Source organism: Neomonachus schauinslandi, chromosome 13, assembly GCF_002201575.2.
Source record: "Neomonachus schauinslandi chromosome 13, ASM220157v2, whole genome shotgun sequence".
NCBI lineage: Eukaryota > Metazoa > Chordata > Mammalia > Carnivora > Phocidae > Neomonachus > Neomonachus schauinslandi.
The window spans coordinates 75,944,295-75,970,550 of NC_058415.1; the positions used below are offsets into that span (position 1 = coordinate 75,944,295).

Consider the following 26,256-nt stretch of genomic DNA (forward strand, 5'->3'; position numbering starts at 1 on the left):
TTCTTGAGAAAAGAGCCCTCATTTGGCATTGACTTCAACTTGGAGAAGATGTAGTTTTATCATAAGAATTCTTCAGTGAAAAAACATAATATTTTTAATAGCATTGGGTTCTGTTCCCCTTTCTCTACCTTTTTACCAAGGGAGTGACTTGGGCTTCTATTGTCCTATCTGAAAACTTGGGATAACAACCCCTGCTTCAAATAGCTGCTGTCAGGCTTCCATGAAATAAGGATACATAAGCCATGCACACACAGTTGGAAGGAGGCTTATCAAGGTCTTCCTACCAATCAGATGTGTTCTGTGTGATGCTAGTGGGTGAGAAGGAGGTGTGGGTGGAAGTTATAGGGAGACAGATTTTGCCCCAGGGTAAGACAAACCTTCTGGGATCCAGAATTTTCAGAAATTGGAATAGCCATGTGGAGCAAGAGCAAGATGCAGGCACTGAGGGTCTTCTAGCCACATGACGTGGTAGAAAAGAGACTTTCCACTAAGCTGTGGCACACACAATAGGTGGTGGCCCCACTTTCGTGGGTTTGCCTAACCAAGGTTACATATAGCTATCTGTCACTCCATCCCTTCTACTAAAGAGAACATAGCATAACTCCAGTGAACGAGAGCATTGACAATTTAAGCATTCATATTAATGGGTTAATATTTATTAACTATCATAGGCTGGGCACATATGTGCTTTCTATGTGTTCTCACATTTAATCTGTAGGAAACTGCTGTGAGGTCAGGTTGATGGCTAATTCAGAATAGGCTCAGAGCCCTGAAACACCTGCCTATGTCTTCTCAGCTTGTCAGTGATGAAGCCAGGGTAGAAACATGTGTTTCCTTGCCTCAGACTTGTGTTTATCGAGAAGCAGGAGGAGGAAGAGGTAAGGAGGGAGGACAGTGTAGGGGGGGAGGACGGAAACGTTCACAAATATTAGCAGAGCACCTTAAATATTATCAGCCATAAATCATTTATGACACACATTACAAATGGAAAACACAACATAGAGAAGTACTTTTCACACCCTCCTGCGTTCCACAGAAGTGCTCCATCTGCTTCAGACAGTGGCCATATGCCCCCAGTGGCCTGCAATGCAGCCTGAAGAAAATTTCTTATTTTATTTCATAACATGGCCATATTTGTTTAATATAAAACATGCCTCCATGTTTTAGAGGAAAATGAATATACAAGAGAATGCACGTCTTCTTTATCTTGTGCCTCCTTGTATCCCCCAGGGAAAACCACTCTCCCCACCACCACAATATTTCAGTTCTAGAAACACCACCAGAAAAAGTATACATTTGTTAGTCTAGAGGTGGATAAAATATCTAATAAACATTTAAAAAAAAAAGAAAGCCTATATCCATAAATTAGCATCCCAGAAGTTTACAAGGCAACAGTTATTCATACATTCCTATGTAAAATATCTCGAGATTTGTATGCATTTTACCTACCAAACTTTCATTGGCCGAACACTGATGGAACCCCCAGGGACTTCTGGTCTACCCCCCAATATTGCTTTCTGCTCCAGCACTACCAAAACAAACTCTCTTTTGGGTAACCAGCCCAGCATTCTCCAGAAGGTTATATTCCTCACTAGAGTCCTTCAACACTCATAAACTCATACTCATCACTGTGTTGAGAGTCAGGAGACATTGTCTGCCCATTGCCTCTGCACCTGTTACCTTATTGGCCTTATCCAAACAGCCCCAGCCCTAACAGCAGCTGAAACAACAGATGGGCAGGAGAACTTGAGATTTTTTGACATCATCCTTCGAAAATGGTCAAAAAGGAAATGGGCATTGTGATTTGGTGATGTGGAACTGACATAAATCTATCTCTGCCTTGGAGGATAATTGGCAGTAGCCAGGCTTGATGGCAGGATGAATTCAAGCAGGGAGCTGAGAGGGGCTGAGGAAGGGGAGGGAGGAAATCTGGAGTAAGGTTGAGCGCGAGAAAGGGGGAGCAGGCATTGCACTGGGAGGTCTTGTGAGCAGTGGGGAGAGCCACCAGTGCCTGGAATTGTAATTTCAGGACAGAATCCCCTTTTGCAAGGGATGAGATTATTAAAACAGGCCTGAGCTAGGGATTAGGGAGGCAGAATGCAGGCTGCTATTTAGTAGTGCATGATTGTAAGCAAGTTGATTAACCTCTCTCTGCCTCAGATTTATCATCTGTAAAATAAACATGAAAACACTAGCACACATGTAGGGTTGCTTCGATTCTCAAATGACAAAATACATGGAACGTGTGTTGCCCCAAGCCTGACATTCAGTTAATGGATGCTGCAGCTGTTACTATTTTAGTGAAGAGTGAGAGACAGGGATGAGCAAGAGGTGGAGAGGTGGACAGTCACTGGATGTGAAGCGTAAGGAAGGGGCTTGCTCACATGTAATGGGGTTTCTGTTCAGTGCCTAAAAGGAGGCGAAACGATCAGACAATGCCCACAGGATCTGGCATGGTACTTTCCCAGCTCTGTCTGCTTATTCCATTTCGTTTTCCTGGATGACATTCTCCCAAACACCTTCATTATGGGCCACACACCATCCGGTTCTTATCCACCAGGGTTATTATAAAGGTTAAATTAAAGATAAAAGTACCTGGTAATATTCACGGCTGTCTGTCATTTGACGCTAGTCATTATTGCTCTACATTTTGGCGTGGTCCATCATGCATAGGAGAGTGCCTTGACCACAGTAGACAATACAAATTATTGGATAGCTTAATGTGCGTGTGATTTCAAATGTAAGCAAGACTGATAGGACATACTCAAGGGGATCAATTTCATCTGCCCCCAGCATTCTGTAGCTAATCATCTTTGTTAATAACCTCCTTTGTTTTCCAGGGATCTCAGTCTTGGCAGTGTGTACCAGTATTGGGTCATCACCATTTCGGGAAGCAAAGAGAGTGAGCCATCACCTGCTGCCATATACATCCATGGAAGTGGGTACTGTGGTGATGGCATTATCCAGAAGTAAGTAGACCTAATTAAAGAAAGGGAAGGGAGTGATGCTCATGAGGCCAAGAGAAGGTCAGGGTGCTACACAGAAGAGCTTACGGGAGACTCTTCAGTGTGGGAGCTGTGAGTTACCAGCAATTACTAGCAGTCTGTCCATTTGTCTGCAAGTAGTCTGCTGGCCTCAAAGGGAAAGCAGGGTTCTTTTTCAAACACGTATATGTAATATAATATGTTATTCTGATAGAGCTACCATTGTGCACTTACTACCAGTATGCTCTTATTCTTCGTCGTTTTATGGGTACTGCAAGGATTCTATTTGTTTTTCCACTCCAGCCGACATTCAGTTAATAGGACACAGGGCATCCAGGTCAAAACACTTTTACATTCTTTGCTAGTTAACCATTTAAATTTGTTAAAACTGCATATTTATTTGTAATTTCTGTTGTATTGTCTTATATGAACAATTTACAAAATGGTTAAAGGCTCATAAAAATAACAAAATATTCTAACTCACTATACTGTCAAAACCGTAAATAGTAAACAGTATTCCAGAGTGAATACTGAATGTGAACATAAATAAGTACAAAGAGGCAAATGAACCAGAAAGTGTAAAGACTCCGCACAAGCAGCCGAAAAGGAAAAGTGTGAGTAGAAAATATAAAGCCACAGTCTACACTGTGGATTTTATTGGGTAATCAGCCCATTTATCCCCTTGTCCACAGGGTGAGATATTGCACAACTGTGAAATAGGGGCAAGAAGCCATTAAGACTCTCACATTGTTTAAAAAAAAATTTTTTTTTAAAGTAGACCTTTGAGTTTTTTCCTCCCAAATTAGCACAAAAATGTTTTCTGGCACAAAACAGAATAGTTTTGTCCCTGGAGGTGAAAAAGAGACCAGAAACTGTTCGCAGTTAAGTTTCTTATTGCTAAAACTGTGTTCCTTATTGCTAACGTGGTTGCAAGTTACACTATTGCTAAGAGACTTTTAAAACTCTGGGCCGATTTAATGACAAACGTCACACATGGAGAGGGCAAACAAGCTATTGGCGAAATCCCTTCATTAAATGGAGCTGTTGGGTGTCACATAATATCTGTGGAATTGCAGTGGCTGTTTCTGGAGGGGGAGGGGCTCTGTAAGGAGAATTCACTTCACAGTTGGATGAAACCGCTGATGTGTAGACCATGAATCATAGGTGTAGTACATACATGAAAGAGAAGTGCTAGATGACTCTTTCAGTTCATCATTGACTCTAGTGCTGGAGGGGAAGAGCAATTTCATTTGGTACCCTTTATTTTGTGGTATGTGATATAAACTAGAAACCTGCTTGGGATGAAAGGAACGGCCAGGAGCACAGCAAGGCTAACCCAGTTGTGCAAGTAAAGCGTTTGCACATGAATACCCATCCACACAGACCTCAGAAAGCAGTTTGCTTTCTGGTCATGACTTAGCATGGAAGGAAAGATTCAGTGTTATATATATGCTCAGATGATGGCCAGCATGATTTAGCTGTGCAGAGAGAAAGTTTCTGCTACCCCACAGACTGAAGCATATGAGCTGTTACAAGAAAGGTACTAATTCAAGTTTTTGGGATAAGAAAGGACTTTTTTTTTTTAATGTTAACACTAGCAAGGCTAGTAATGATTATTTGCACGATTTCAAGAGGCTTGCTGAGGTGACGTATCTTGGGGGTATGTATTCATGTCTTAAATGTCCTGCAACTATAATTTCAAAGCTGAATTGTCAAGATTTTAATATCAAGGAGATTGTATAAGGACTTTTAAGTGTGGAATTATGGTGAAAACCACCTGATTGCCAAGAATTTGACTCGTCAAGTGTAGAAGATAAAGCTCCTAATTTGTCGGAGAAGGAAGCTCATGGTGTGCTGTTGTGTGCTTTTAAAATCCTATCCAAATGCAGCAACCAAACATGAAGACACAGTTTCCAGTGCTTAATATAACACAGTTGGGGAAAGGGAAGCCATTCACCGTTCTTTCCCACATTAAGACATCAACTTCTGGCTCTTGACACAGCTGTTGTCTAATGGAATACTGAGCAACTGAGCAAGGCAGTCTCCAGGGAGAGTGCCCCATCATTTGTGGGCCCAAGATTGAGCTGCGTATCCAGAATATCCAGGAAACACTTGCGGTCATAGCTGACAACCCATAATTGTGATTTGGGATTTTCTAATTTAGCACAAAGAATAAAAAAAAGAATCTCACCAGATGTGGAACCTGACCTACAACTCAGTCTGTCCATTTGGAGCCAGATATAGATGCATTGGTAAAACACTGCAAACAGTGTCATTCTTCTTGCTGATCTAAAACTATTATTATTAATTTTATTTTATTATTATTATTTATTTTATTATTATTAATATAAGTAGTGTTTTCAATAAAGTTTTTTAGTATTTTATCTAAAATTGGTATCCTACACAGATATCACTTAAGTTACCAAATAGTTGTTGACATGCTTTGTAGAAAACCAAATGCAGCTAATGGATGGTTCCCTAAACAAACAAAAAATTGAGGAAAAGGAGTAATGTCATCTTAGCTAATTTTCATGGGATGATATGTGCTGAATCACTATATATATTTAAGGAAATTTACAAAGATATTGAGATAGGCTCAACACTTAATGAGGCCCCAATGGATGAAAGCATTGGATGAATATAATGATAATATTCATAAATATTTATTGAGCCTCCACTATGCACGAGCATTGGGCTACACCATTATCTCCTTGGGTCCAACCATATAAAATAGGTTCTATTACCATACTTCACAGAGTATGATGTACAAAGACTAACATGGCTTTCTCAAGTTTACACACCCAGTAAAGAGCAGAACCAAGATGCGAACCCACAGCCCATGTTCGCATTTGGATTCACCGTCGCCTTGCTGTGTCACCAACAGGCCCGCAACACTAGTAAGTGAGGGAGTAGCTACGTGCTCTCTGCTGTATCCCAGGCGCTATGGCAGGCATTGCGGAGCTAGGATGACAAACACTGTCATTTCCTTTGACATCGGAAAGCCCAGTATGGGGGGCTGTCAGGTAAACGCAAAGGTGGTCAGTTTGACAAGTGCTAGGATAGATGGAGTCTGGTGTCTTTGGACACAGAGAAGACGGACACCCACTCCAGCTTGGGAGGTCAAAGAAGGTTTCTATAAGAAGCTCTCTATGTAATGATAGATCTGCCATGCCTAGAAGATATTTGTGGTGACACTAATGTTTTGCTTAAACCAATAGAACATACTGTTTGGGTGGTGAGGGAAGGTGGGTTAGATGTGTTCTTTGTGGCTTTGGGAAACCAGCCCAGGTTAAAAAAAAAAAAAATCTCTCCCTAGATAATGCATGAGACAGCTAAGTAACACAAGGCTATCACCAATTTCCAGCTCTCGAGATTCACTGGCAGAGATTGGAAATATGGGCCCAGCTTGGAATATGGATCTCTCTTCTCCTTGGCTCATGCATTTGCAGACAGGAGAGAACTTGAGAGGCTCTTCAGAAATCCATGCAATGGCCCAGCCATCATAAGGATTGATTGCAAAGCACCATCCTGCTACTCGGACACCTCCTAAAAGCAACAAACATTGTCCAGTGTTAACTGCCCGAGTGAAAGGAAAGTCTGAGGCCTCTTCCATGCTTTGACAGGTCCCAGCTGGTCTCTGGGGAGGGAGGGACAGCTGACACACAGTCTGCAGAGACCTCCCGGGACTGAGTGGGATGGGAACCCTGATTCCCTGAGCATCTATTATCTATCATGCACCGTGCCAGCCACGTAAAGTTCCATTCAATTCTTGTGCCAGCTCTAAGGAGGGGTATAGTTATTTCCATCTGAATCTGTGGGAACACGGACACTTGGCCTCTGGAATAGCACGGTCCAGTGGATTCTTCTGCAGTGATGGAAATATATTCCGTGCTGTTCTGTCCGGTAGCCACTAGCTACATACCACATACAGCTATCGAGGCTTGAAATGTGGCAATTGTGACTAAGGAATGGAATTTTAAATTATTTTTAGTCTTTATTGATTTAAATGGTCCAATCGAGATTAGGAGACTTGTCTGAGATCACGCAGCTGGTTTGGAATAAGAGGATCTAAACCCATGTTTTCTGTTTCTCAAAGGATGAGAATTTTCCAGGTTGTGATAATCCACTCAGTCTTTCAGCTCTTTCTCCTCTTCCTCATCTCCTCGGTCCAATTCAGAGAGCATTGCTCAGTATCTGTCCATCCCAACCTCTGCCGAACCACCCTGAGGTGATAGAAATAATTCCTAACAAAACAAAACAAAATGAACAAACAAGAGGAGACACTTTTATTTCCTAGCAGCATAGTTCCCACGGGCCTTAGAGTTTCTCACCGCATGAAATGATGCACTGGATGGAGAGAGCAATACTTTCTAGTGAAAGGAAGACCAGGCCCAAGCATGTGACTGGGGGGGAAAAAAAAGTTTTTTTTTCTAAGTTCATGGGTGGGGGGGGGGGGGGGGTAGGGAACAAGAAGGAGGGTAAGGTAGGGCATAGTGAAGAACAGAATTTATATTTCAGAAGCTCAGAAATTTCCTTCAAATCCACCATTTTAAAATGGCAGCAAGATCTCCCAGACACAGGGGAGCAAGGTCGGTTCCTTCATCCCTTCATCCATTCCTTTCTCCCATCTGACCTAACCGACAAGATTTCAGAGAACAGGTTTGGAGGCAGGAACTCAGCTTCTTTGTGGGAAGCACAAAATAAGGGAAAGTAATAGGCATCTCATTTGGAAGAAGAAGAGATGGACACGGGGTAAGGGACTTGCCTGAGGCCTCTTGGAAAGCTGATGGCCTGGGGAGGGCTTTCCCGTGGCCAGCTGTGGTTCTGAAGCTGCTCTCTCTGACAGATCTCTCTTCTGTTCCCGGTCTGCAGAAGCCGAGGTGAAGAATGTGATGACATGAATAAGCTCAGTGGTGATGGCTGCTCCCTCTTTTGCCGACAGGAAGACTCCTTTAATTGTGTTGGTAAGTGTGTGTCATTTCTTGGGGCTTAGCTGGAGAAGGGGACCCTGCGGGATAGTGTCAGGCCAGTAACAGCAGTAGTGAGGACTAATGATGATTTATTCCTTTGTATTACAAATATTGACGGATTGCCTCCTGTGGGCCAGACCCTGTTTGAGGCACCGGGAAATACAGCAATGGGAAGCAAAGGAAAACAGGCAAATGCTCCTGCCCTCACAGAGCTTACGTTCCCCTCCCGTGCATCACAGCAGAGGCTGCTGGTAACTGGTTTTCAAGCCGGCTTCTTCCTTGCTCTTCTTCGCACCAGTTCTCCAGGAGGGTGATTAGTATAGATTTTTAAAGGCTTGTATTCTCACTTTCACAAGCCAGAGAAATGATGAAAGTGGTCCAGAATCTCATGGGTTAGAAGTGATTGGAGACAGAACCAGGGCTTGAACCTGACTCTGTCTGATTGTTAAGCACACGCCGAGCTCCTTCTGCTGCACAACCTCCAGCCAAGATCTGGGAACCCCAGTAGTTCCCTTTGCACACTCAGAATGTCAGGCCGTCTCTCTGACGCGAGGGTGGAGGAAGAGCAGACCAGCTTGTGTTTAGAAAGCAAACGTCCTTTTCCCACCTTTACTGAGTCAGTTGGGAAATTGTGTTCCTCTGGCTCCTCTAGGAGTCTGGCTGATCTTGTTGTTACAGCCCCACTTGGGAGGCCCTGGCCAGCCCAGGGCTGGTAAACAGACAGGGGTTGGGGGGCAGGGATGGAATTTTGAGCTGGCTCAGATGAGATCATACTTCCTTTAAGATGCAAATCGATACCTGAAGATCAAAGGTCCCCCGGCTAATCCCCTGGGCTGGAGGTGAAAACTAATCACAATTCATTTGCAAGTACAAAAGACAGAGGTGCTCTATCTGAAGAGAGAAGGGGCAGCTACTGAGGGGATGAAAACATTGGTGGGAAGATTTCACACTGAAAGGCAATTTTCTAGGAAGACGAAAGGGAAGGAAATGTCATCGGGTCCTCCCATTCGCAGTGCATTACAGGGACACATTTAGACCTTCCTTCTCCAGGGAGATTGTGAGCACTGTGAGCTCTTCACCACGTATGTATCATTCACCCTTAGTCCATTCTCAGCACACATGGATTGAGCACCTACTGTCTCCTTGCCAACAAGTAGGGGCTCAGCAACACAATAAGAGGTGTCCCACAGCTAAGTGTGGATGGAAGAAAGGAATACGTGAAGGAAGGAAAGACAGAAGGGGAATTTCCAGGCAGGACCTTGGGTTTTTAAATGACAGAAGGCTGTTTTCTTTGCTCTCTTGATTTGCGCATGGTCCTGGGTAGAAACTTGATGTTAGTCTGGTGGTGTGGCGAAAGGAGCCTGGGCTGAAAATTAGGAAAACCAGGCTCTAGTCCTCACTGTGCTTGAGAACTTGCCACATTAACACTGGCCAGGTTGCTTCCCTCGTCTGGGCCTCAGTTTACCTGGTGTAAACTTCAAAGGATTGGGTTACGTGTTCTCTAAAGGCCTTATGTACACTTGACTTGTGCTATTTCCAAGGTGTGTGACTATTTCCCATGCCCATGAGCTACTTGCCTTTGTCGTCATCCTCGTGACACCCAGCATCACTCCCAGATCGTGCTGGAAAATATCTACCTATTTTACTCACACTAAGGTGGCACGTAACTTAAGTGCTTCTGGAAGGAAGGGAGGATGTGGTGGTGAAAGTAGGATATAGGGCCCTCAAAGAGATGCTCGGGTGGCCCTGGTGCCCACATTCTGGGGAGCTTCGGCACTATGCAGCAATACGCAAACACAAGGTAGCCTCCTACAGGTAGAAGCTCATCATCCACGGAAGGGGTCTGCAAACTCCAGTCCATGGGCCAGAACTGGCCTACTGCCTCTATTGGAAAGTAAAGTCTTACTGGAACACAGCATACTCTTTACGTGTTATCTATGGCTGCTTTCCTGCTACAAATTATTGAGCGGGTACAGCAGAGACCCTATGACCCAAAGAGCCCAAACTATTAGTAATCTGGCCTTTTACAGACCTTTGCTGACCCCTGGCTCGTGGATTTGAAGTCTTTGATCATCTTGGTTATTGGAGCCTGGTGCAGAGAGGAGGTGACAGTTATGACATGGTTTGCCATTTCTGAGAAAAAGAACTGAATTTTAAGCATACAGTGGTGGGGCCTGGGAGATTCTTAGAAAGAGCACTGGACAGTGAGTCCAGTCCTAGCGGGCCTTCCCCACTCCCCCCACCCCCTTGGGCCTAACTTCCCTCCTCAACTTTAGCCGGAATGACTGTTTTGGACTAGATCAGTGATTTTTAAACTGTGCTAACTGAGATGCTTAAGAGGAAAGAGGTGAAGGCGAGGGAGGTGACAAGAAGGTGAGATCTGGACTGTCATAGGTCCACTTGATATACTGTTGTTCTCTACTAGATCCTGAGTATTCTGCTGGCGATGGTGATATTTATTGAACCTCCATGATATACCAACCACATTTATAAACTCTCATTTTCATAATAATCTTTGATGGTCCTGCTTTTACACAAGAGGAAGCTGAGGCATGAGAGTGAACCAAGGATATGCAGTTAAATGGTAGAACCAGGATGCAAACCCAGAGTCTGACTTCAGACAGTGGTGAGCTACCTGCAAAAAAAAAAAAAAAAAAAAAAAAAAGGTAGCTCCTGGTCTTGTAGGGTTTTGAGGGTGAACAAGGAACACACTGCTTTAGAACAGTCTGTCTAGTGAATTAATGGACTGGAATACAGAATTGTCAGTGGCGTGGATGGTGTCCAGGGAAGATTCTGTGTTACCTGGTATGTTGAGTATGGTTTGTGTTAGAGGAATGACCTCAGCTACACACCCACCCTCCCCAATTAGAATTCCACTATAGAGACTCAGTGAGACACAGGACATTCCAAGAATTAAGGAGTCTATCCGGAGATCCCAACTCCCAGGACTACATTCCAAGGACAAACCCCATGCCTTTGAGTCTAGAAAACCATCTTCCCTTAAGAACAGCTGAAGAATAGACAGTGAGTCTTTGGCTCCCACCACATGCAGCTTCAGTGAGTCAGAGAAATGGCACTGGAGTGTGGGAGGCTTTGCTGAGGTGGACTGGTTTCATCATTGTATTTGTCAAGACAGTGGCCAAGAGAACAGGCTTGAGTGATACTGACTTGGGCGCACACCATGGCTTAGACACGCGACCTTAGCTAAACGTCGGTGTTCTCATCCAGAAAATGGTAAAAGTCTGGAGACTCAACTGTGGAAGATATTTATCAATAATTTTGGAAACTTATCTGAATCTCCTTCCTAGATTTAGGAAATAATTCTCCTTGATGTAATAATAATGAGGCAGAGCCCAAGCCCTCTACAGAAGTTGAAAATCCAAGTCTCCTTCCCTGACTCCCCTTTACAGCCTGAGCGTGGGCACAAGAACTACACTTTCCCCCCAGTTGTTTTGATAAGGATGGCTACAACCTGTGTGTTTCCAAAGTACCAGTGACAGCATGTGACATTGGTGTGAAAGTGACCATGTTCTACTATCTTCACAAGACCAGTCCTGGGACCTCATCTTGAGCTTAGAGTTGGGCTTCAGAGTGTGCAAGCCTGGCTCTCCAAGCCCTCCCAGAGAGTGTTCTATAACTGTCCAGTATTCTCTGAATAGATTTTGTTTGTTTGCTTGTTTTGCTTCAGTAGGCCAAAGTTGGTTTCTGTTGATTGTAACTTAGAATCCTGACTGAAAATTATTGTCATAAGATACTATGAGGTTTAAGCCAAGATGCCCATCGACAGATGAATGGATAAAGAAGATGTGGTATATATATACAATGGAATATTATGCAGCCATCAAAAGGAATGAGATCTTGCCATTTGCAACGACGTGGATGGAACTGGAGGGTATTATGTTGAGTGAAATAAGTCAAACAGAGAAAGACATGTATCATATGATCTCACTGATATGAGGAATTCTTAATTGCAGGAAACAAACTGAGGGTTGCTGGAGTGGGGGGTGGGGTGGGAGGGATGGGGTGACTGGGTGATAGACACTGGGGAGGGTATGTGCTCTGGTAAGTGCTGTGAATTGTGCAAGACTGTTGAATCTCAGATCTGTACCTCTGAAACAAATAATGCAATATATGTTACGAAAAAAAAAGAAGAAGAAGAAGGTAGCGGGAGGGGAAGAATGAAGCGGGGGAAATCGGAGGGGTAGACGAACCATGAGAGACGATGGACTCTGAAAAACAAACAGGGTTCTAGAGGGGAGGGGGGTGGGAGGATGGGTTAGCCTGGTGGTGGGTATTGAGGAGGGCACCTTCTGCATGGAGCACTGGGTGTTATGCACAAACAATGAATCATGGAACACTTCATCTAAAACTAATGATGTAATGTATGGGGATTAACATAAGAATAAAAAAAAATACTATGAGGTTTAGCCCCATTCTTAGCAAGTTGGATGTGCTTGAAGTACATTAACTGTTACTTATCTCAGTGTATGCGTATGTGTGGGGGTGGGGGTGGGGGATGAGTATCAGCAACAACCACCATTTACAGTCACCCATTAGGTGTGATGTATGTCCCATGTCATGCTCCTTTCTTTAGTGTGAGCCTATGAGAGGACACTTATATCCAGATGAGGAATCTAAGACCTGTTATGATGTCTTAACCTGGCTAAGGTAACACAGCTCGTAGAGATGTGATCCCATCTCAGACTGAGTAGAGACCCCCTGATTTTTCTACTCTACTACTCTGACCCCCATCTGAATGGATGACTTCCTTCTCTCCTCCCTCCCTCCCTTCCTTCCTTCCCTCCTTCCTTCCTTCTTTCCCTCCCTCCTTTCCTTCCTTCTTCCTTCCCTTCTCTTCTTCTTCTTCATTATTTTTTTGTCACCGACCATTTAGTTGGGCCAGTGTTTTCCCTGGGTTTGGTAACACCAGTGTGAGCGTGGGTGACAGATTTATGGTGGCATTCCCATTCACTTTTCAGAAACCCACACATCCGGAAGTATTCCCAAGGTGCCAATGTGTTATTACGCAACACCCCGGGACTTCCCTTTCCCACTTTCCCACCCCAGCGCCCTTATCCCCCAGCACATAATAAGTTGCTTGTTAAAAAGAACACCACCCAGAAGACCTCTTAGGCAATGCAAGCTGCATCCCCAGCAATGTGAAAATTATCTTGTCCTTTCCCCCCTTTTTAAAACACATAACATACACCAGGCCTTAGGTTTCAGTTAAAAAATGTGGTATCAGTAAAATGGTAACTCCCCACTGCGCACCCCCACCCCCCCCCCAACAGACACTGGCTGGAGGCATTGTTTGGCAGCACTGGGAATTCTGTTCCTATAGCACTGAGTCATAAACCACAGCCAGGCTGCTGATAAAAGCTGAAGGAGGGAAAGTAATGCTCAAATTAGACAAAATGTGAAGCATCCCCAAAAGGGGCTCTACCTAGTGATACATCTCAAGCCAGCGCTGGAAGTGAGCTACCTTCTGAGATGACATGCAGTCCCCTATAGGAGATGCAATTGGGGAGGACTCCTCATGCTCGGTTTTGATTTACCACCCTGTGTCCTTCAGGATGGCTGGTCCCAGGGATGAGTTTAGATATGGGGGCCTGGGCTGCAGCTCAGCATTCAGGAGCCTCAGTTTCCCCCTCTGTGACATGAATGTGATCGGGCTGAGGACTCTGAAGCTTCTTTCCCTGTCTGACACTGGGGCATCCTCCGTGTGTCATTTACTTAAAAGCTTTGGGGTTTCAAATCCTACTTGATGCTGATACACAGTTAGGAGAACAAAGCAAATGGACCCCCAGGTTGTCATTCCTCTGTGTCTCTTTTTCTCGCTTCTTCCCGACTCCTTCCTACCATGCTGGGACTGCCGTGAGCATGACATTGTCTCTGGTCCCTGACATAGCATCTCTAGGCCTGTCCCAGAGCCAGGGCCAGTAACTCAGTTATCTGGGAGGCAGCTGAAGGGGAGAAGGGGAGATCAGTCCTCCTCCCCTGCCCTGTCCCTGGGAGGGGTGGGGGTCACAGAGCCTTGCGGCCCCTGTGTCAGGGTGCCCTGGCCTGCTCCGAGCCAAGGCGGGAAAGGAAAACAAGAAGATGAATCGCCACGTCTTCTTGGTGGATGTCCTAATGATACTTTAGAGCAACAGTGACTAAAAAGGAAAACAGCATCTGGTTGGGGGGAGGGGCAGTGGAAGGGAGAGACAGAATGGGCTCTGCTGGAAGTTGCATTTATTATTATTTTTCTTTCTAACAAAGTGAAATCATAATAACATGATCCACCTCTCACCTTACAAAAAAGTTAAAATTAAAAAAAAAAAAATTAAACCTTCTCCCGGATGCAGGCATTCCTTCAGATTTTCCTCTGTGGGAAGCGTAACTTTCATCAAGTGACCTTCCTGAAATAAAGCCTCCTTTGACATGAAGACATGCCTTGAAAAGAAGAGAAATATTAGCGGTAGTGGCAGTGGCCGTGGTGATCGAGGCGTGGAGGTGGTCACCTGCCAGCGAGGCCAGGAGGTGTGATGATGCGTGGACAGTGACTAAGAACATGGATTCAGGGGGTGCCTGGGCAGCGCAGTCGGTTGAACCTCTGACCCTTGGTTTCAGCTCAGGTCGTGATCTCGGGGTCATGGGTTGGAGCCCCGTGTGGGGCTCCGCTTTCGGCAAGGAGTCTGCTTGAGATTCTCTCTCCTTCTCCCTCTGCCACTCGTGTGTGCTCTCTCTCTCTCTCCCTCTCAAATAAATCTTTTTTTTTTAAAGATTTATTTATTTATTTGACAGAGAGAGAGACAGCGAGAGAGGGAACACAAGCAGGGGGAGCAGGAGAGGGAGAAGCAGGCTTCCCGCGGAGCAGGGAGCCCGATGCGAGGCTCGATCCCAGGACCCTGGGATCATGACCTGAGCCGAAGCCAGACGCTTAACGACTGAGCCACCCAGGCGACCCTCAAATAAATAAATCTTAAAAAAAAAAAAAAAGAAAGAAAAAGAACATGGATTCTGGGTGACAAGCCTGGTTCAGCCACTTTGTAATGTGAGCTTCAGTTTTCTCATCAGTAAAATGGGTTAGTAGTAGATGCTACCTCTTAGGATTGTTGTGAGGATGATACGAGGTTATATATGTAAAGCATTTTTAAACAGTCGCACCTGGTACGTGTTATATATGTGTTTGCTACTCCTGTATTCTTATTGTCGTTATTCATACCGCTGATTCAGAAGTTGTATCAATCCATCCAGGAGTCCTAGGAGATAAATGATGTTATTATCCCAGGTGCCTGCAAGAGATCATCTGAGGTTCAGAGAGGTTAAGGAACTTGCCCAAGGTCCCACAGTCGGAAATAGCAGAGGAGCGGTTCACAGTCCCCTGGGGCAGGGTCTGTCCACTGAACCGTGAAGTCGTGTCGTTTTGTAGGCACCCAACTGTACCGGCTTCTGTGCTGAGAACCCTTTTCTCAAATGATTTCGTTCACTTTCCCATCAACTCGGCACATTCAGACTCATATGTCCATTTTGCTAATGAGGAAACAGAGGTGCCTAGAGTTTCAGTGGCTTTTCCTACGTACTCCAGTCAGGTGGACCCGAAAAAGAGACTTCGGACCCCATCTGCCTGCCTCTAAAGACCATGTCCTGTACCTGGACGAACTCCCAAGAAACACTAGACAGCTTTCTCTTTCCCACCTTTCCTCGTTTGGTGCCCTTGGTGCACAAGCAGGAAGTGAGAGTGAATGCATAGGCCCTTCTGAGCCTTTCTCATGAGTCATGAAAACTACAACTTTCAGTTATTATCACCCTATAAACATTCCACTGCATAAACCCCCTGCCCCCGACAAAGGGTCCTCCTGTGTTTTGGGCTGTATTTTCATTTTTAAGAGCTCACCCTCCACGGACAGTAGCCACATTGTTTTTTTAGCTTAGGAGGACTTTGACACTTAATCCTGTTGTCATGGCAATGTGGTAGGGACAGAGGAGCCTGAGTTCAAACGTCCAGTGCTTGTAATTACTCCCTGGGTCATCCTGGGCATCTCCCATCCTCTCTCTGGGTCTCAGTGTCATCTCTGGAAAATGGGCATGATTATAACTCCCCGGTTGTGTTTAGAGGAAGATGGACATCATGTCGGTAGGGTGTTTAGCTTAGCGCAATGCATGGCAGTTAGTGGACACTTGACAATGTCAGTTACTGCCAAGTCCCCTTCCCCTTCCTCACTCCCATGTCAGTAGTGACTGATACAAAGGCCTCTGGTCCATCCGGGGGATTGGGGGGGGGGGCGGGGAGTGGTCCTGAGCCTGCGGTAAAAATGCAGTGGTCCCTTGTGCAAAGTGACTGCTGCCTTGATCTCAGCTTCCCCAGCTATCAGATGATGGGGTTAGCCAGATGAGCTCCCAGGGCCCTTTCAACTCTGACTTCCAGAATTTAAATCCCAGATCATTATTGTTTTTAAACTGTGCATTTTAAAAGAAATGAGGGCTTGGGGAGGAGAAAGGAATTCCTTTAACCCACAGGGTCAAAGGGAGTCACTGAGGGGACAAAGGAGCAGGAAAGAGAGGCGGTGGGGCGGAAGGCTGCCGTGAGGGGCAGGACCGAAGATCTGAAGTCCTCAACCGGGAGGTCTGATGGATGCATTCAAATACCCCAAGTCGAGTCAGCACCGGTTAGGATCAAGCTGGCCATCCAGCCTCGGACCTCGACTCGCCACCTCCTTCAGAAACCCGGGAGGCCTACCCCACAGAGAGGCCGGGCTGGAATGAAAAGAAGCAGGAGGGCTCTGACGCCAGAAGGGAGGAATTCTAGCCCTCAGTCCAGGTCGGCTTCCTGACTCTCAGGGAGGGGTCAGGCTCAGAAAGGCTTGGAGCTTGCCTGAATTTGAGGAATCAACACCACACTTTGATGTGTGCCTTTGAAAGGCAGCCTGACTCCAAGGCAGGTGAATCCGGGTAGCCAAGAACAAGGGCTTCTTTATGGCCTTTGAAGTGACCAGAGACCTGCCTCACCTCCGTGTGCCTTGCTGTGTGTCTGTGCCACCGTCGTGGCCGAGGTAGCTGGGGGAGGTGGGGGGGAGAGAGAGGCCTGGGGGGGCCGGGTGTCGGGGCATTTTGCTAGCTGCTGGCTCTCTGCTCTTTCTTTCTTGGGGACCATGTTGTGTTGGAAGAGACACTTAATATTCATGAGCTGTGATCTCCACTTGAAGGGAGTGCCCTGGGGGAAATTGAAATATTAAGCAAGTGAGGGATATAGACCTAATTGTATCCTCCTTTTCTTTTTGGACAGAGAAGTAATGTGCTTAAAATAAAATGATGGATGGGCAGTCAGGACTGTGTGAAAACCCCAGTGCTGTAGCCTCCAGAATAAATCAGCTCTAACATATGCAGTCAGAACCAGGCAGAAGATGGGGCAAACGGGCTGCCGGGTCCCATCATGTCATTCATTCACACGTTTCTTGGTGCCTACTGTGTACTTAGCCCAGTGCTAGGTGCAAGGGGACAAGAGAGCAGTGAGCAAGGAAGGCCAGGGAAATGACACCAATAATTATTTGAATGCAACTGTTGAAAGTGCCAGTAAGTGGACGTGCTTGAAAGTGTGTAAGTGAAGGGTCTCCTTTACACTGGATAGGAGTGGGGAAGGGCCTCCTTGAGAACATCTACATTTAAGCTCAGACTTGAAGGTCGAATAGAAAATAGACAAATTAGGGAGCTGTGAAGCAGGGTGATGGAGTAAGGAGTGCAAGAAGTTCAGACTATTAAATCCTCAAGGCAGGCAAGGGCTTGTGAGCGGGTCAGAGAAAGGCAGCATGGCCAGATGGGAGTGAAGGAGGAAGGTGAGGCTAGAGCCTCGCAAGTTCTCATCCTTTAGGCCCCTGCAGACCTCGGGGAGGCCATTGCTCCTGATAACGACATTCTATGCCTAGCCCTGTACCAGGCACAATAGGCAAGTGCATGCTTGCATCGATCAGGGGTCAATAAGCTGCTGCCCTTGGCCAAACCCAACCTGCTGCCCATCTGGGTACATACAGTTTCATTGAAACCCACGTAGGCTCCTTGGTTTTGATATTTGCAATACAAAGACAGAGTTGAGTAGTTCTGACAGAGACCTTGAGGGCCCACGAAGCCAAAATATTTACTGTCTGGGCCTGTCCAGAAAAAGTACAACTTACCACTGGCATAGATGGATGAGTATATAGGCAGGTAAAAGAATAGCCACTTAGGGAAATCAAGGCACAGGAGAGATGAAGAGGTGAGGGTACTCCCTTATGCATCTTGCTCCTGGGCCTGTAGAAGCTTAGCTGTAATTGTATTGATCCCCCCACATTTCCCCATTAATCATGGGTTTCCCTTACCCTTCATGGAAGAAGTTAGCCCGTCCGTTCCTGTGTCCCCAGCATTCCGCTCCAGCTGGTCATTAACCGATGCACCGAACTAAATGACACTCTGGGGCAGAAAAGAGTGCCCAGAGGAGCCCAAACTGCTCACCACTTAAAGGCAGTCCTGGATCCTCCTCGGGCTGCTGAAGGGAGCGTGTGGGTATTTACAGAGAACCTACTACGTGGTCTCATTTCAAACCCACAACACCCCCGGCAACCAGGCATTATTATCACCACTTTCCAAATGACACAACAGAGCCCCCAAATGTTTAAGTGACTTTTGAGAAAGTGTCCTTCATTCAGTAAATATTTATTGAGCTGGAAAACCACCACGCAGGGAAACAAACCTTCGGGAGCGCTGTGTCCCATGGCTGCTGGTGGCCTCACAGCATACTTAACCTCCTCTTTGGATCTCCAGGAGGCTGCAGGAAGGGGGCGGGGGGAGGGGCGGTGAGGTATTGCTCCAGGAGAAACTGAAGCTCAGGGAGATGAAGTGACTTGTCCGAACCTGGTGATGGTTAAACAGCAGAGCTGGGATTAGAACCCAGATCTGCCCAGCTCCACAAGTAGAAGAGCTGGGGCTCTCCTCCAAAATACCAGACTTTAAGAACAAGTAGGAGTGGCGAGATACGTTTGTATCTTTCCACTCTTCTTCCATCTCACCGTCCCCGACAGTAGACATTGTAGTAGAAATAGCTCATGATTAATTTTATTCGTTTCATTAATTTAATGCTTTTTCTCTATTAACTCCCTTGATTAATTGCATTGACCCTCTGTGGTAGTTTTAATATTCTGCCAGCTAGAGATGGCTGGATAAGAAAAAAGCACAGAGAAGTTAAGTAATTTACTCAAGGCTTCCAGTAAGGGAAGGCTGGCTCTTAAACCCTCAGGCTGAACTATTAATTTATGCTAACTCTCGATCATTAAGATTATCTAATAAAATGTGTCCTCTTGATCAAGAGCTGAACAGCTTGCCCGCAAACAGATAATGAGAAGGGGAAACAATGCGTGGTGCAAAGGAATCTTCACATAACAAAAGGATCCCAGGATCTCTTTAAGAAACACTGTCTGAAGTGTTTGTTTACAGATCATTAAATACTTAACAGAGGGAGAAAGTAAAAGCGACTTTCTCTTGACTGCTACTGATTCAGTACCGAGAAGAAATTAAGATAAAGCAAATCTGAAATTATAGTAATTTTTAAGGGATTGAGTTTTCAATTTTCATTTGCCAGACAGAAAGATGAAACACTCCGCACCCCGGGGGGTCTGCAGCCCTGCTCACCAGGGCTAAGGTTACCTTCCCCCCTACCCCAGGCAGCGGCTAGGGGGTCTCGCAACAACAGCTGGAAGCCCATGTGACCAATCTCGCACTCCTTTTTGTCTATGTTAAGCACCTGCTGCATAAGCTCTGTGCTAGGTAGGGTGCAGATGGGAGTGACAAGTGGCAGCCGAAGTCCTTCATTGGAGGACTTCTGAAGACACGTGTTGTTAAGGACGTGCAGGGACTGGTGGGAGGGGACCACGGGAGGAATGTGAAAGCCTCCTGGTGTGGGGGGTGGGTCTGTGAACAACACTTCCTGGGCACCTGGGCTCAGTAAGACCAGGTGCCGAGTGCTGCAGCTATAAAGGTCCAGAATGAAGCTTCTTTTGGGGGGTGCAGGGAGTCAAGTGGTTCCAAAAATAAAACTACTCAGAGGAAGTCACAAGATAGGTGGGTGTCTGGGTGCGATCCTGCAGCAAGGCGTGGTTTCTGGGCAGAAGCCTGACATGCCGGGGGCGCTGTTGTTAAGATCAACCTCCCCTCAGTGGGATGCTCTTCAAGGGCCAACCAAGTACTCTTGGCAAACTGATCTGAAGAGAAATCAGAGTGAGTTTGGCTTTCAACACCAGTCAGAACCCCAGCCCAAATTATCCGTTAAGATTGAACTACACTTTCAACCACTGTTGGCAGGGCTGTAAGAAGTCCTGGCTGGGGCCGATCCCTCAGTTCAGGAGTCCAAAACCACGCCTATAACTTGAGTTCAGCCTCATTACCCATGAGAGGGCTGCACACGCGTCTTAAAACCCTCTACTTCCCCATTTGTCTGTGTGTCTTTGGCCAAGAGAACTCCTGAATGGGGAGATAGAGAGAGAGAGAGAGCCGACTGACCTGACCCAGGAGCACAGGGGACCGCTTCTCTGCTCCAGGCTCAGTCCACCAAGCATCTTTTTCCATCTGTGAAATGGGAGTGCTGTTCTTCACTTCACTGGGGAGCTAGGATGTATCCTTTCCTTCCTTTATGAATTTATTCATCTCAGATTTGTTGAGCGCCTTTTACATGTCAGGTCCGTGCTAGGCACTGAGGATGCCAGATCTGCTGTGCTTGAGATGGTTGGTTCCTGTCCTTCAGAAAGTGTTCAATAAGTATCGATTACAATGACTATGAATAATCTAGTTCTTACAAGTAGCGAACGCCCTGTCCCTGAGATCAAGCAGAAAGTTAAGAATCTTTACTCAGGAAAGCCATGAGGGAGATTCTATTAAATAGCATGATTAAACAGACCCATTTCAGTGTGTTTCTCCCCTAACTTATCTGGCTCTTTCTTGAAATTTTGAAACTTCCTCTGAAGTGTACCCCTTTCCAGTTTTCCTTAACTCCTCTGGCCACGCCAAAACAGACCCTCTGCCCACGCTTTAAAATATTAGAGCTCTCCAAAGTCCCAAAAGCAGCTACTTCTCAGGCTGTACTCTCCCTGAGCTCATCATTCAAAACCAAAGACCCCAGAATCTCTGTCTTCAGTCTGGGCTTTTCTCTGGACCTCTGTGTGGACTTGTATACCTAGTTGCTCTAACTGGATGCCCCATGATACTCAAACTCAATGCATCTGATAGCAAGCATACTGATTTTCTCCCCAGACCTGCGGCAAATCCTGTTTCTCTCAGTCTCAACTAGTGGTGCCACTCGCCAACCAGACTTTTCCACTAGAAGCTTGGGAAACATCCTTAACTCTTCCCTCTCTTTCACTTGCCACATCCAGACAATCACCATGGTGCCCATTTTACTTTGAAAACTAACCCCCCTCCCCAAATCGGTCCCTCCTCCCTCTCCCTGCCTTCCTTGCTCTGAGTCCTCCACCTGCTCCTGCCTGGAATTTTGCAAGAGATAAAGGTCCCGGGTTCCCCATCTGGCTTGCCCTCACCTATACTCCCCTGTAGGGAGAGCACGCTCTCCTAAAATGCAAGCATCATTTTGTCACTCTCCCTTTGAAGAGTCAGGTGCCCTTGAGATAAATCTAAATCCCTTAACTGCGTCGTTCAAGGTCTGAACCTGGTATTTGTACTTCACGCCCCAGCATCTTCTGTGCTTTATCTACTAGGTTGTTTCCCTTGGCTCGCAGAGACTGGCATGTAGCCCCACTCCCCGGCCTAGGACCTCTCAAAGATTCAGCCCCTGCGTTACCTCCCAAGGGAAGCCTTCTCGAATCTGGGTAACACTCAAGGCTCTGTGTGTGGTGGTGGGAGGCCCTCCTCTGTGCTCCCACAGCATCTCGTACTGCAGGACAAAGTACTGTGTGCTCAGTCATTGACTTACTGGTCCCCGTCACCAGACTCTGGGCTCCTGGAGTGTTGAGATCCAGTGTAATTCATCCGACTCCCCAGAATTCAGTCCCGGACCTGGCAAATAATTTGCGGCTCAGTAAATACAGAATAAGTGAATGAAGGACATGTTTCTTAGCAGACAGTTTTATTATTCAGGCAGCAAAGTGTAGTAGAGCTTTGTTGGTCTTTAGAGGCAGACAGACCCCTGTTTAAATCCCAGGCCCTTCTGCCTTCTCGGGGTCCTCTCTGGCAGGATGTCTCTCACTGGGACGGTTTTGTGCCCAGGCTCCGGAGCTGAGTTGCTGAGTTCCAATCCCATTTCTGCCTCAAAAGTGGGGTGGGGGCTACTTTAGTTTCTTCATCTATAACGGGACCACGTCACGATATTGACACGCCACGGAGCTGCAAAGCCCTATACAAGTGTTTGCCAATAATGTTCTTTTGAGCCTCTTTCCCTTGGTATAAAGGAGAGAGGGACTCGGCCGCAGCTCTTTCCCCATCTCAGTTTTGACCATGGCCCTAACTCTTTGACAAGGTCCACACGGTTTAGAACCTTAGCAGAAGGGATGTGCAGATCCGGGGGCTTTGGTGGTTACTTAGATCCCTCCGCCCCCGCACAGGACTGTCTGATAACCCCAAACTGAGCTGCTTTTCAAAACCCAGGCCCAGTGCCTGCCAGCTTCCTTTTCGTGAGGGAGCCTAATTCTCTGGTAGCTGGAAAGGACTGCAGGTAGGCCACCCCCCAGGCAGAGAATTCAAAGGGAAGTGGATAGCTGTGTAAATAGCACTGCTTTACGGGGGCATTTAAGCCTGTGCTCTTTGTTAAGGGAATTGATGGCTTTGTAAGTACTGCCTCTGAAGGGAGTACTTGAGTTGAAGGCTCCCCATCTGTCCTCGTAAATTCCCTAATGGACTGTGGGCCCGGAGGCTGGGCCCCGGTGTGTTCAATCACCTGCCAACAAAAACTTGGATTCCACTTTAAAAAAAAATTAAAAAGGTTTAACCAAAACATAAGTGATTGAGCCGGTGCAGTTTAACTGGCATGGAGTAGCAGAGACAGATTGCTTCCTTTAGGGAAAGGGGACTCCTGATCCTTCACGGAATCTGTTTTCCTGCTGGACTCCATGCCAGGTGTTTTTTAACACAGCTTCTCATTTCATCCCCCAAATGTCTGAAAGACAGTCCTTATCTCACCGATTGGCTAAGGAGGAAACCAGGACTGGGACGTGAAGTGTTCTGTGTGCTGCTCACGGACACCTAGCACCTTAGTGCAGGGCAGGGATGTGACCTCAGCTCCGGCAGCCTGCCCCCCCGCCCCCCCTCACGGACCACAGCATCACCGCGTCTCGGACAGACTCAGATGAACTTGTCTCTTTAGATCCCCCTCAGTGTCCACAGCCACACAAAGGACATGAATTGGGCAGCATGGGTGGATGCATGGCCGCAGATTATGGAATCCAACTAGGCAGGATTGGATTCTAGCTTCAACTTGTGAAACCTTATGTGAATCTAATGACCTCACCTCTTTATACACCAATCCCCTTGTCTGTTAAGTGGGGATAGTAATAGCACAAAACACACTGGGCTCTTCTTGGATTAAATGACATTATAGATTGAAAAACATTTAACATTTAACAACGTGCCCAGCACGTTCCAAGTCATCTGATTATTCATTTAACCAATACACTTATTACCTGGTAGCTAATATTGTTACTGGAGAGGTAGAGGATGCTATGGGAAGACATGAGAGAGGGGCAAGCAGGCCCCTGGGGGGGGGGAGGGGCGGATTACCAGAGAGATTTTGCAGAGGAGTTGTTGGTTAAACTATGGATAAGGATGACTGGAGACTAGTCAGAGGAAAAGCAGTGCTAGGAATTGGGGGAATATTGTCCCTTCGGGAAGCAGCCACACTTTGAGGCTGTCAGCTGAGACTTGGGTACGCTAGAGAAGAAGAGAGAAAGCTACAGAAGCAGGCAGGGACCAGATTATGCCTTGTCCATTATCATCAAGCCTCTGCTGGCAAATGTTGAATGAATACCAGTATCTTCTGAGCCAGCCGATTTCACTTTTGGCCAGGCTGCAGTTAGTTAGAGGGGTTTTCTGCTGTGTCCTCTTTGAGCCTTCTCTTCTTCAGGTTAAACATCTCCATACATAGGAGTATTGTTCAGTGATCCTGCCTACCTTGGGTCCCATTCTCTGACCATATCCTAGGTCCTCAGGGGCCCCAAACTGGTCTGCCCAGCCTTCTGAGAACCACAGGGGGCTTCTCTGATCTCTGTTCTGGAATCTATAGCCAGTTACCCAGTCTGCAATCCCATGTCTTGTTTGTGCAATCACCTTTTCCAGTCAGTAGAAACTGATCTCAGAGTGACCACTACTCCTGGGAACTTTTTCTATACATGAATAGTAATGCTGACCCTTATCATTTCTGATAAAACAAAACAAAAAACAAAAAACCAAACAGGTTTTGATGGATATTTTTAAATGTTCCAGGGTAACTCTTAAAATTCAGGACCAATTTTCCCTTCCTTCCTTCCTTCCTTCCTTCCTCTCCCTCCCTCCCTCCTTCCTTCCTTCTTGCCTTCCTTCCCTCCTTCCCTCCCTCCCCTGTTTTTTCCCTATTGGGAGTAGAGAGAGACACACACACACATATACAAGTTTCTGTAAGGACAAAAACAGTTCAACAATACAGATCAAAGAGCATATATTCAAATTAACATAAAATCCTCTTCCAAGGGCATAAAAGGAGCCCCCACCATCATGTAAGGTAAAGAAAACTTACCGGAGTACAGCTAAGCCCATTGACTGGGCTTCTGCCGGTTAGCGCAGTGTGGCATATCTCACCAACTTGGAGATGGAGGACACTGTGGCTTGAATGCCTCATCTTTCTGAACTTATCTGAACCATATGGCAGGAGGATGGTCTTCGAAGTGGGCCAAGCCAATCAGGGCTCGGGTGGGAGGGATCCATTTTGACACTCTAGTTTCTTGCATGGGAACCCCACCAAGAACCAAGCATACTGCGGTCACCTTAGTCACGACCAACTGTGCCAGACTGGGGTGACTGGCTTGGTTTTCATGTGGTGCCCTGATTCATCCTCAATTCCTTGGCTACTGTTATTTAACATAGCATCCACTTGCCCAGAAGTCTCTCTTCTCTGGAAACTTGAGGACACCCTAACGGATTGCTAGGTGGCTCATTTTACTGCATTGAAGAACAGGCATGCGTATGTGCCCAAACTGCCTTTGTTTGGATACGTGGTGTTTTCCTTATGGTTACATATACACATTTCTCACAGATCAATTTCTATTTGAAATTGCATAGCCCCAATATTTATATAATGAGCCTTAATGAGCCAACCCAAACCCTTGGCCCGTAGCTTTCAGTGAGTTACTTAACCTTTCTCAGTTCCCACATCTGCAAAAGGACGCACGCAGACTAGATAATTTCTAGAGACCCTTGCAGGGCTAACCCTCCATTCGTTCATTCATTCAGCACTCTGTCCTGACTGTCCTCGGTGTCTTGAAATTGGAAGTGCAGTAATGGGCAAAACAGCCTATGTTTCTGCTCTCAAGGAGCTGTCCTTCTATGTTAGGGCAAATGCAGTCATCAAGTGCACTGGTGAAGAAGCGATGTAATGCTGCGTAGACAGTGAAATCCTGAGTGGGGTACAGTCCGCAGAGATGGGAGTGGAGGCAGCACTGTTGGAAGAGGGTTCACTGAGCACCGGACGTGAGGCTGAGGCTAAGACAGTGAGCTGAGCAAGCCATGTGATGGTTCGGGAGAGGAGTTCTAGATTGCATCTGCGATAACGAAACGTGCAAACAATAACACATCTGAGTGTTTGCCGTAATAGTTTAGCTGATCATTGCAGCCACTTTCTAAAATGGGTGGGAAAAGCAGTTTTGTCATTTTGTTTTGATAGACACAAAGAATGGAACCCAGAATGACGATGTGTGTTACCCAGTATTGGAGAATTGAGCTTCAGATTTTGATTTCCTGTCCTTTATTCCACCTGCTGTTCGCTAGAGCCCTCTCCTGTGTTTCTCAGAACAGGTTCAACCGCTGTTCTAGTTTTCATTTTGCTGATATTTCCCCATCTTCAGACTGAAAACCTGGTTTAATGATTAAAGGGGGGAACATTAAGAACCAAATTCATTGTAAAATGACTCTGTTGAAGGGGATTATAGAGCTACTTGACATAACTCTTTCTAGAGAAGGGAAATCGCAGCTCAGGGAGGGGAATGAGAGAGCATCTCTTCTTGACTCCCGTTCTCTTGACCAAGCTACTGATTCTGAGAAAGTGGCCCATTCTCTTTTCTTTCTTTCTTTCTTTCTTTCTTTCTTTCTTTCTTTCTTTCTTT

The 26,256-nt window shown here is 46.1% G+C and overlaps 1 protein-coding gene across 1 annotated transcript in view; it reads left to right on the forward strand.

Annotated features, from left to right (window-relative positions):
• PAPPA (pappalysin 1) overlaps nt 1–26,256 on the forward strand; it is a 253,181-nt gene that overhangs the window by 122,785 nt on the left and 104,140 nt on the right. Inside the window, exons 9-10 of the mRNA XM_044920426.1 lie at nt 2,841–2,969; nt 7,857–7,948. Coding sequence (XP_044776361.1) covers nt 2,841–2,969; nt 7,857–7,948 — 221 coding nt within the window. The remainder of the gene's footprint in view (nt 1–2,840; nt 2,970–7,856; nt 7,949–26,256) is intronic.